Here is a 13,600-nt window from a genome sequence, read left to right as displayed (position 1 = left end):
CTGTTGTAAGTCTGTGTCAGTGATCTGTAACACTGCTGTAAGTCTGTGTCAGTGATCTGTAACACTGTTGTAAGTCTGTGTCAGTGATCTGTAACACTGTTGTAAGTCTGTGTCAGTGATCTGTAACACTGTTGTAAGTCTGTGTCAGTGATCTGTAACACTGTTGTAAGTCTGTGTCAGTGATCTGTAACACTGTTGTAAGTCTGTGTCAGTGATCTGTAACACTGCTGTTTGTTTTGAAGTCAGTGACTAATTTCTATATGTTGCGTGTGTTGCAGTTTTGATCAACAAATACATCATTTACAGGAGAAACTCTTCAGTACTGAAGATACACAGGTGTTGTACATGTCTTCTTCATCACCTGGTCATCATTGTGTACCAGTGCAACAATAAACACAAATGCTGTATAATACGATCCATTGGTCACAACATTTCGCAAACGAGTCACTTAATAAAGTCTACTGTGTGGGCGAAACGTAGTTAATAAAGGATCACATTATAATGTATGTGTCTTTTTTTTTACATCGTGTTGGTACTTGTAGAAATAAAGATTATTATTATTATTATTATTATTATTATTATTATTATTATTATTAAAATTATAATAATATAATAATAGTAATAATAATAATAATAATAATAATAATAATAATAATAATAATAATAATAATAATAATAATAATAATAATTATTATTATTATTATTATTATTATTATTATTATTATTATTATTATTATTATTATTATTATTATTATTATTATTATTATTATTATTATTATTATTATTATTATTATTATTATTATTATTATTGTGGAGGGGTACAAACTACAGGATCACCTTGATGATGGTAGCAGTGTCGTCTCTTAGTTTTAAGAGTTCAGCAAAGTCGAAGTGGCCGTTACACTCGAAGTTCTGAGAGCCGCTGCTCAACATAGACTTGATTCCGTCTTTCTGACTCACCATCTCCAACACGAACTGGTCTCTGACCACCTGTGGAAGACCAATAGAGATATAGGTGTGACCAGGTGGTGTGACCAGGTGCTTCACCACCTGTGGCAGGGCGAGAGACAGGTGGTGACCAGGTCCTTCACCACCTGTGGTAGGGCGAGCACAGTAAAAATTCGATCAAATGATAACATTATTTTACACAATGTCTAACAAAAAAGGTGTGTGTCACATACCCGCCACCCCGAAACTTTCCCATATCTAACACCTGACACCCCGAAACTTTCCCATATCTAACACCTGACACCCCGAAACTTTCCCATATCTAACACCTGACACCCTGAAACTTTCCCATATCTAACACCTGACACCCCGAAACTTTCCCATATCTAACACATGACACCCTGAAACTTTCCCATATCTAACACCTGACACCCCGAAACTTTCCCATATCTAACACCTGACACCCCGAAACTTTCCCATATCTAACACCTGACACCCCGAAACTTTCCCATATCTAACACCTGAAACCCTGAAACTTTCCCATATCTAACACCTGACACCCCGAAACTTTCCCATATCTAACACCTGACACCCCGAAACTTTCCCATATCTAACACCTGACACCCCGAAACTTTCCCATATCTAACACCTGACACCCTGAAACTTTCCCATATCTAACACCTGACACCCCGAAACTTTCCCATATCTAACACATGACACCCTGAAACTTTCCCATATCTAACACCTGACACCCCGAAACTTTCCCATATCTAACACCTGACACCCCGAAACTTTCCCATATCTAACACCTGACACCCCGAAACTTTCCCATATCTAACACCTGACACCCTGAAACTTTCCCATATCTAACACCTGACACCCTGAAACTTTCCCATATCTAACACCTGACACCCCGAAACTTTCCCATATCTAACACCTGACACCCCGAAACTTTCCCATATCTAACACCTGACACCCTGAAACTTTCCCATATCTAACACCTGACACCCTGAAACTTTCCCATATCTAACACCTGACACCCTGAAACTTTCCCATATCTAACACCTGACACCCTGAAACTTTCCCATATCTAACACCTGACACCCTGAAACTTTCCCATATCTAACACCTGACACCCTGAAACTTTCCCATATCTAACACCTGACACCCTGAAACTTTCCCATATCTAACACCTGACACCCTGAAACTTTCCCATATCTAACACCTGACACCCTGAAACTTTCCCATATCTAACACCTGACACCCTGAAACTTTCCCATATCTAACACCTGACACCCTGAAACTTTCCCATATCTAACACCTGACACCCTGAAACTTTCCCATATCTAACACCTGACACCCTGAAACTTTCCCATATCTAACACCTGACACCCTGAAACTTTCCCATATCTAACACCTGACACCCTGAAACTTTCCCATATCTAACACCTGACACCCCGAAACTTTCCCATATCTAACACCTGACACCCTGAAACTTTACCATATCTAACACCTGACACCCTGAAACTTTCCCATATCTAACACCTGACACCCTGAAACTTTCCCATATCTAACACCTGACACCCCGAAACTTTCCCATATCTAACACCTGACACCCCGAAACTTTCCCATATCTAACACCTGACACCCTGAAACTTTCCCATATCTAACACCTGACACCCTGAAACTTTCCCATATCTAACACCTGACACCCTGAAACTTTCCCATATCTAACACCTGACACCCTGAAACTTTCCCATATCTAACACCTGACACCCTGAAACTTTCCCATATCTAACACCTGACACCCTGAAACTTTCCCATATCTAACACCTGACACCCAGAAACTTTCCCATATCTAACACCTGACACCCTGAAACTTTCCCATATCTAACACCTGACACCCTGAAACTTTCCCATATCTAACACCTGACACCCTGAAACTTTCCCATATCTAACACCTGACACCCTGAAACTTTCCCATATCTAACACGTGACACCCTGAAACTTTCCCATATCTAACACCTGACACCCTGAAACTTTCCCATATCTAACACCTGACACCCTGAAACTTTCCCATATCTAACACCTGACACCCCGAAACTTTCCCATATCTAACACCTGACACCCTGAAACTTTCCCATATCTAACACCTGACACCCTGAAACTTTCCCATATCTAACACCTGACACCCTGAAACTTTCCCATATCTAACACCTGACACCCCGAAACTTTCCCATATCTAACACCTGACACCCCGAAACTTTCCCATATCTAACAACTGACACCCTGAAACTTTCCCATATCTAACACTTGACACCCTGAAACTTTCCCATATCTAACACCTGACACCCCGAAACTTTCCCATATCTAACACCTGACACCCTGAAACTTTCCCATATCTAACACCTGACACCCCGAAACTTTCCCATATCTACCACCTGACACCCCGAAACTTTCCCATATCTAACACCTGACACCCCGAAACTTTCCCATATCTAACACCTGACACCCCGAAACTTTCCCATATCTAACACCTGACACCCTGAAACTTTCCCATATCTAACACCTGACACCCTGAAACTTTCCCATATCTAACACCTGACACCCCGAAACTTTCCCATATCTAACACCTGACACCCCGAAACTTTCCCATATCTAACACCTGACACCCTGAAACTTTCCCATATCTAACACCTGACACCCCGAAACTTTCCCATATCTAACACCTGACACCCCGAAACTTTCCCATATCTAACACCCGACACCCTGAAACTTTCCCATATCTAACACCTGACACCCCGAAACTTTCCCATATCTAACACCTGACACCCCGAAACTTTCCCATATCTAACACCCGACACCCTGAAACTTTCCCATATCTAACACCCGACACCCTGAAACTTTCCCATATCTAACACCTGACACCCTGAAACTTTCCCATATCTAACACCTGACACCCTGAAACTTTCCCATATCTAACACCTGACACCCTGAAACTTTCCCATATCTAACACCTGACACCCCGAAACTTTCCCATATCTAACACCTGACACCCTGAAACTTTCCCATATCTAACACCTGACACCCTGAAACTTTCCCATATCTAACACCTGACACCCCGAAACTTTCCCATATCTAACACCTGACACCCCGAAACTTTCCCATATCTAACACCTGACACCCCGAAACTTTCCCATATCTAACACCTGACACCCTGAAACTTTCCCATATCTAACACCTGACACCCTGAAACTTTCCCATATCTAACACCTGACACCCCGAAACTTTCCCATATCTAACACCTGACACCCCGAAACTTTCCCATATCTAACACCTGACACCCTGAAACTTTCCCATATCTAACACCTGACACCCCGAAACTTTCCCATATCTAACACCTGACACCCCGAAACTTAACCATATCTAACACCCGCCACCCCGAAACTTAACCATATCTGACACCTGACACCCCGAAACTTAACCATATCTAACACCTGACACCCCGAAACTTAACCATATCTGACACCTGACACCCCGAAACTTTCCCATATCTAACACCTGACACCCTGAAACTTTCCCATATCTAGCACCTGACACCCTGAAACTTTCCCATATCTAACACCTGACACCCTGAAACTTTCCCATATCTAACACCTGACACCCTGAAACTTTCCCATATCTAACACCTGACACCCCGAAACTTTCCCATATCTAACACCTGACACCCTGAAACTTTCCCATATCTAACACCTGACACCCCGAAACTTTCCCATATCTAACACCTGACACCCCGAAACTTTCCCATATCTAACACCTGACACCCTGAAACTTTCCCATATCTAACACCTGACACCCCGAAACTTTCCCATATCTAACACCTGACACCCCGAAACTTTCCCATATCTAACACCTGACACCCCGAAACTTTCCCATATCTAACACCTGACACCCTGAAACTTTCCCATATCTAACACCTGACACCCTGAAACTTTCCCATATCTAACACCTGACACCCCGAAACTTTCCCATATCTAACACCTGACAAAACTTTCCCATATCTAACACCTGACACCCTGAAACTTTCCCATATCTAACACCTGACACCCTGAAACTTTCCCATATCTAACACCTGACACCCTGAAACTTTCCCATATCTAACACCTGACATATCTAACCTGAAAAACTTTCCCATATCTAACACCTGACACCCTGAAACTTTCCCATATCTAACACCTGACACCCTGAAACTTTCCCATATCTAACACCTGACACCCTGAAACTTTCCCATATCTAACACCTGACACCCTGAAACTTTCCCATATCTAACACCTGACACCCTGAAACTTTCCCATATCTAACACCTGACACCCTGAAACTTTCCCATATCTAACACCTGACACCCTGAAACTTTCCCATATCTAACACCTGACACCCTGAAACTTTCCCATATCTAACACCTGACACCCTGAAACTTTCCCATATCTAACACCTGACACCCTGAAACTTTCCCATATCTAACACCTGACACCCTGAAACTTTCCCATATCTAACACCTGACACCCTGAAACTTTCCCATATCTAACACCTGACACCCTGAAACTTTCCCATATCTAACACCTGACACCCTGAAACTTTCCCATATCTAACACCTGACACCCTGAAACTTTCCCATATCTAACACCTGACACCCTGAAACTTTCCCATATCTAACACCTGACACCCTGAAACTTTCCCATATCTAACACCTGACACCCTGAAACTTTCCCATATCTAACACCTGACACCCTGAAACTTTCCCATATCTAACACCTGACACCCCGAAACTTTCCCATATCTAACACCTGACACCCTGAAACTTTCCCATATCTAACACCTGACACCCTGAAACTTTCCCATATCTAACACCTGACACCCTGAAACTTTCCCATATCTAACACCTGACACCCTGAAACTTTCCCATATCTAACACCTGACACCCCGAAACTTTCCCATATCTAACACCTGACACCCCGAAACTTTCCCATATCTAACACCTGACACCCCGAAACTTTCCCATATCTAACACCTGACACCCTGAAACTTTCCCATATCTAACACCTGACACCCTGAAACTTTCCCATATCTAACACCTGACACCCTGAAACTTTCCCATATCTAACACCTGACACCCTGAAACTTTCCCATATCTAACACCTGACACCCTGAAACTTTCCCATATCTAACACCTGACACCCCGAAACTTTCCCATATCTAACACCTGACACCCCGAAACTTTCCCATATCTAACACCTGACACCCTGAAACTTTCCCATATCTAACACCTGACACCCCGAAACTTTCCCATATCTAACACCTGACACCCTGAAACTTTCCCATATCTAACACCTGACACCCTGAAACTTTCCCATATCTAACACCTGACACCCTGAAACTTTCCCATATCTAACACCTGACATCCTGAAACTTTCCCATATCTAACACCTGACACCCTGAAACTTTCCCATATCTAACACCTGACACCCTGAAACTTTCCCATATCTAACACCTGACACCCTGAAACTTTCCCATATCTAACACCTGACACCCTGAAACTTTCCCATATCTAACACCTGACACCCTGAAACTTTCCCATATCTAACACCTGACACCCTGAAACTTTCCCATATCTAACACCTGACACCCTGAAACTTTCCCATATCTAACACCTGACACCCTGAAACTTTCCCATATCTAACACCTGACACCCTGAAACTTTCCCATATCTAACACCTGACACCCTGAAACTTTCCCATATCTAACACCTGACACCCCTTTCCCATATCTAACACCTGACAAAACTTTCCCATATCTAACACCGGACACCCCGAAACTTTCCCATATCTAACACCTGACACCCTGAAACTTTCCCATATCTAACACCTGACACCCTGAAACTTTCCCATATCTAACACCTGACACCCTGAAACTTTCCCATATCTAACACCTGACACCCTGAAACTTTCCCATATCTAACACCTGACACCCTTTCCCATATCTAACACCTGAAACTTTCCCATATCTAACACCTGACACCCTGAAACTTTCCCATATCTAACACCTGACACCCTGAAACTTTCCCATATCTAACACCTGACACCCTGAAACTTTCCCATATCTTGACACCCCGAAACTTTCCCATATCTAACACCTGACACCCCGAAACTTTCCCATATCTAACACCTGACACCCCGAAACTTTCCCATATCTAACACCTGACACCCTTTCCCATATCTAACACCTGAAACTTTCCCATATCTAACACCTGACACCCTGAAACTTTCCCATATCTAACACCTGACACCCTGAAACTTTCCCATATCTAACACCTGACACCCTGAAACTTTCCCATATCTAACACCTGACACCCTGAAACTTTCCCATATCTAACACCTGACACCCTGAAACTTTCCCATATCTAACACCTGACACCCCGAAACTTTCCCATATCTAACACCTGACACCCTGAAACTTTCCCATATCTAACACCTGACACCCTGAAACTTTCCCATATCTAACACCTGACACCCTGAAACTTTCCCATATCTAACACCTGACACCCTGAAACTTTCCCATATCTAACACCTGACACCCCGAAACTTTCCCATATCTAACACCTGACACCCTGAAACTTTCCCATATCTAACACCTGACACCCTGAAACTTTCCCATATCTAACACCTGACACCCTGAAACTTTCCCATATCTAACACCTGACACCCTGAAACTTTCCCATATCTAACACCTGACACCCTGAAACTTTCCCATATCTAACACCTGACACCCTGAAACTTTCCCATATCTAACACCTGACACCCTGAAACTTTCCCATATCTAACACCTGACACCCTGAAACTTTCCCATATCTAACACCTGACACCCTGAAACTTTCCCATATCTAACACCTGACACCCTGAAACTTTCCCATATCTAACACCTGACACCCTGAAACTTTCCCATATCTAACACCTGACACCCTGAAACTTTCCCATATCTAACACCTGACACCCTGAAACTTTCCCATATCTAACACCTGACACCCTGAAACTTTCCCATATCTAACACCTGACACCCTGAAACTTTCCCATATCTAACACCTGACACCCTGAAACTTTCCCATATCTAACACCTGACACCCTGAAACTTTCCCATATCTAACACCTGACACCCTGAAACTTTCCCATATCTAACACCTGACACCCTGAAACTTTCCCATATCTAACACCTGACACCCTGAAACTTTCCCATATCTAACACCTGACACCCTGAAACTTTCCCATATCTAACACCTGACACCCTGAAACTTTCCCATATCTAACACCTGACACCCCGAAACTTTCCCATATCTAACACCTGACACCCTAAAACTTTCCCATATCTAACACCTGACACCCTGAAATTTTCCCATATCTAACACCTGACACTCTGAAACTTTCCCATATCTAACACCTGACACCCTGAAACTTTCCCATATCTAACACCTGACACCCTGAAACTTTCCCATATCTAACACCTGAAACTTTCCCATATCTAACACCTGACACCCTGAAACTTTCCCATATCTAACACCTGACATCCTGAAACTTTCCCATATCTAACACCTGACACCCTGAAACTTTCCCATATCTGACACCTGACATCCTGAAAATGTCATATCTCTGACATCCTGAATCTGACTTACCTTATCAGGAAGTGTAAACTCGAAGCCAAGGTCAGCAATGTTGTGTTCGGACATGTCGTAGCCATGTTCCTTGAAGACAGTGATCTTCCCTAGCCGCTGCTTCTCTAAGTTACGGAACTGTAACACAAGAAACAGGAGCATGTTACTGGTGCCTGGGACCTGACACAGGTGGTGGTGTTATTTGCTGGCTGGTTATGTTTGTGGAGCAGTGATGGTGGTGATATGGTGGTGGTATGGTGGTGGTGTGGTGGTGGTGATGGTGGTAGTGGTGATGACTGTACGGAGCCACAATTAATTTCGTTATATTGCTGTACTTCTGTAATAACCAGATAGCAAGATATCATGTAGCGATGCAATATAGCGAGTTACTTTACAGCAAGACAGTAAAGATATTAGCACCTTACCTGGTGAAGGAGTTTGATCTTGAGAGTACCTGGAGGCGCTCCACCTATAGCTACCTGTAGACAAACACAGGTCAGTAACTGGTTCATCTGGACACACACCTGTTACGTCGATAAACTAGAAACATGTACAACACTTGGGTATCTTTACCGAGGAAACATTTCCCCAGACAGTGACTTCATCAGTCCTATAAAAAGAATGGTGGAGATCAGGAGGAGCTTGAAGTAATCAGTCCCCCAATCTTAGAGAGAATACAGCTGTATTCTTTTAGGACTGATGGAGTGATTACAACGACTCCAGGCTGAGGGACTGAGTACATTAAACTCCTTCTGATCTTCACCATTCTTCTCTATATAGGACTGATGATAGCCGCTGTGTGGCGAAACGTTTCCACTATAAAGATACCCAAGTGTTGCACATGTATCTAATTTATCAACCTGTCGGTTGTCTGAACCATTTATCAATACACTTATTAAGTTCAGGGGAGAAACGCTACAACCACAGGGGTTCACACAGCGCCTGCTGGATGACAGGTACTCATGACTCACGAAATCGTAATTGTAAGCAAATCACGGTACGGGTGGGGATTGAACTCGCACCAAGTGAATGGTAAAACTCCAGGCCAGTGTGTAAGCCACAAGGCCAGCTCTTGTACCGTGGTTTGGGAGGCACTCAAGTTCAAGGGATAGGAAGGATAAGTCTAGTTGTATAGATCAAGAGTCCTTGACTAACTTCAAATGCATCTTGAAGTAACAAAGGCACAAGAGAAGGAATATTTCATGAATATTGCAACAGTTATTTCAACAATAGATGCAGGGAGTTGAGTAGGTTGAAGGATTTCAGAACATCACCTTCCTGACGTGAAGCTGGAAGGCAGACCCCAGCGCCGCCTTCTTCAACTCAGGAGGTATAGGTTCGATGACACAGGAGGGAGGATCTCCACGGAACATTGAACCGTTCCTACTGAAGGTCTCACCGAAAGCCTGAGCCCACAGCCTCCGTGTGGAGCCGTCGGAGGTAGTTAGTTTAGACCCTGGCGACCTGTCGTTGACGGAGTCATCATGGTTCAATGTCTTGCCCAGGACGCGATGTGTGTCTTTCTGGTATTTCTTAGGGTGGACCTGAGGGCAGGAAACACGTGTGCTCAACCAGAAACTGCAAAATATTTTACAGAACAAGATTTCACATAAGTACAATTTTTCACTGAAAGTTAATTAAGATACAGGTACACATAAGTACAATCATCACACATAGTGTACATCACCCAGGACAAACCTCAAAAAAAGTTAGACAAAGTGACTTATTTCATGGCAGGAGGACAACGTTTCGCTCCGTGTCGAGCTTTACAATACCAAATAAACATCTACAAAGAGCGAAACATTGTCCTAACGAAATCTTGTATGGCAGCCGCATCCTTGACTCACTACTGACGACTCGGCCAAGTGCAGTTACAAGACAAAAATGTTTTACCGTTAAATCTCTGTTGATAGTTCATAACAGACAGTGGGTGGTCCAGTGTACCAGCAGGACCAACCAGTGGGTGGTCCAGTGTACCAGCAGGACCAACCAGTGGGTGGTCCAGTGTACCAGCAGGACCAACCAGTGGGTGGTCCAGTGTACCAGCAGGACCAACCAGTGGGTGGTTCAGTGTACCAGCAGGACCAACCAGTGGGTGGTCCAGTGTACCAGCAGGACCAACCAGTGGGTGGTCCAGTGTACCAGCAGGACCAACCAGTGGGTGGTCCAGTGTACCAGCAGGACCAACCAGTGGGTGGTTCAGTGTACCAGCAGGACCAACCAGTGGGTGGTTCAGTGTACCAGCAGGACCAACCAGTGGGTGGTCCAGTGTACCAGTGGGACCAACCAGTGGGTGGTCCAGTGTACCAGCAGGACCAACCAGTGGGTGGTTTAGTGTACCAGTGGGACCAACCAGTGGGTGGTACAGTGTACCAGCAGAACCAACCAGTGGGTGGTACAGTGTACCAGCAGGACCAACCAGTGGGTGATCTAGTGTACCAGCAGAACCAACCAGTGGGTGGTACAGTGTACCAGCAGAACCAACCAGTGGGTGGTACAGTGTACCAGCAGGACCAACCAGTGGGTGATCCAGTGTACCAGCAGGAGCAACCAGTGTGTGGTCTAGTGTACCAGTATAACCTACCATGTGAGCATGCCAGATGATGTCCATGTCGTAGCAAGGAACGAGGAACTCTGACGGGTGGGTAGACTTCAGATATATAAACTTCTTGTAGCGTTCCACCGCCTCCTTCAGGAATGGCTTCGTCAGGCAGTGTGGTAATGACACCTAAACCAGGAACAGTACTATTAGCACACTGACTGGTAAGCACAGAACACAAGCACATGATACATCAAGCAGTGAACACAAACATGATAGATCAAGAAGTGAACACAAGCACATGATAAATCAAGTAACGAACACAAACATGACAGATCAAGCACTGAACACAAACATGATATATCAAGCAGTGAACACAAACATGATAGATCAAGCATTGAATACAAGCACATGATAGATCAAGCAGTGAACACAAACACGACAGATCAAGCAGTGAACACAAACACATGACAGATCAAGTAATGAACACAAACATGATAGATTAAGCAGTGAACACAAACATGATATATCAAGCAGTGAACACAAACATGATATATCAAGCAGTGAACAGAAACATGATAGATCAAGCAGTGAACACAAACATGATAGATCAAGCAGTGAACACAAACATGATAGATCAAGCAGTGAACACAAACATGATAGATCAACTAATGAAAAAAAACATGATAGATCAAGTAATGAACACAAACATGATAGATAAAGCAGTGAACACAAACATGATAGATCAAGTAATGAGCACAAACATGATAGATCAAGCAGTGAACACAAACATGATAGATCAAACAGTGAACACAAACATGATAGATCAAGCAGTGAACACAAACATGATAGATCAAACAGTGAACACAAACATGATAGATCAAGCAGTGAACACAAACATGATAGATCAAACAGTGAACACAAACATGATAGATCAAGCAGTGAACACAAACATGATAGATCAAGCAGTGAACACAAACATGATAGATCAAACAGTGAACACAAACATGATAGATCAAGCAGTGAACACAAACATGATAGATCAAACAGTGAACACAAACATGATAGATCAAGCAGTGAACACAAACATGATAGATCAAGCAGTGAACACAAACATGATAGATCAAACAGTGAACACAAACATGATAGATCAAACAGTGAACACAAACATGATAGATCAAACAGTGAACACAAACATGATAGATCAAGCAGTGAACACAAACATGATAGATCAAACAGTGAACACAAGCATGATAGATCAAACAGTGAACACAAACATGATAGATCAAACAGTGAACACAAACATGATAGATCAAGCAGTGAACACAAACATGATAGATCAAGCAGTGAACACAAACATGATAGATCAAACAGTGAACACAAACATGATAGATCAAACAGTGAACACAAACATGATAGATCAAACAGTGAACACAAACATGATAGATCAAACAGTGAACACAAACATGATAGATCAAACAGTGAACACAAACATGATAGATCAAACAGTGAACACAAACATGATAGATCAAACAGTGAACACAAACATGATAGATCAAGCAGTGAACACAAACATGATAGATCAAGTAATGAACACAAACATGATAGATAAAGCAGTGAACACAAGCATGATAGATCAAACAGTGAACACAAGCATGATAGATCAAACAGTGAACACAAACATGATAGATCAAACAGTGAACACAAACATGATAGATCAAGTAATGAACACAAACATGATAGATCAAGTAATGAACACAAACATGATAGATCAAGTAATGAACACAAACATGATAGATCAAGTAATGAACACAAACATGATAGATCTAGTAATGAACACAAACATGATAGATCAAGCAGTGAACAAAGCATGATAGATCAAACAGTGAATACAAGCATGATAGGTCAATCAGTGAACAGAAACATGATAGATCAAACAGTGAACTCAAACATGATAGATCAAGTAATGAACACAAACATGATAGATCAAGCAGTGAACACAAACATGATAGATCAAGCAGTGAACACAAACATGATAGATCAAGTAATGAACACAAACATGATAGATCAAGTAATGAACACAAACATGATAGATCAAGCAGTGAACACAAACATGATAGATCAAGTAATGAACACAAACATGATGATCAAGTAATGAACACAAACATGATAGATCAATCAGTGAACACAAACATGATAGATCAAGTAATGAACACAAACATGATAGATCAAGTAATGAACACAAACATGATAAATCAAGCAGTGAACACAAACATGATAGATCAAGTAATGAACACAAACACGATAGATCAAGTAATGAACACAAACATGATAGATCAAGTAATGAACACAAACATGATAGATCAAGAAATGAACACAAACATGATAGATCAAGCAGTGAACACAAACATGAT

General features: G+C 42.5%; 1 protein-coding gene across 1 annotated transcript in view; it reads right to left on the bottom strand.

Moving 5' to 3' along the window:
- LOC128687498 (uncharacterized) overlaps positions 1-13,600 on the bottom strand; it is a 257,247-nt gene that overhangs the window by 39,655 nt on the left and 203,992 nt on the right. Inside the window, exons 6-10 of the mRNA XM_070084187.1 lie at positions 11,232-11,375; positions 9,922-10,191; positions 9,073-9,126; positions 8,669-8,785; positions 838-990 (exon numbers count right to left, since the gene is read on the bottom strand). Of these exons, the coding sequence (XP_069940288.1) occupies positions 838-990; positions 8,669-8,785; positions 9,073-9,126; positions 9,922-10,191; positions 11,232-11,375 (738 nt within the window). The remainder of the gene's footprint in view (positions 1-837; positions 991-8,668; positions 8,786-9,072; positions 9,127-9,921; positions 10,192-11,231; positions 11,376-13,600) is intronic.

The sequence above is a fragment of the Cherax quadricarinatus genome, chromosome 11, assembly GCF_038502225.1.
Source record: "Cherax quadricarinatus isolate ZL_2023a chromosome 11, ASM3850222v1, whole genome shotgun sequence".
NCBI classification, from domain to species: domain Eukaryota; kingdom Metazoa; phylum Arthropoda; class Malacostraca; order Decapoda; family Parastacidae; genus Cherax; species Cherax quadricarinatus.
This window is presented reverse-complemented; position numbering and strand designations above follow the sequence as displayed.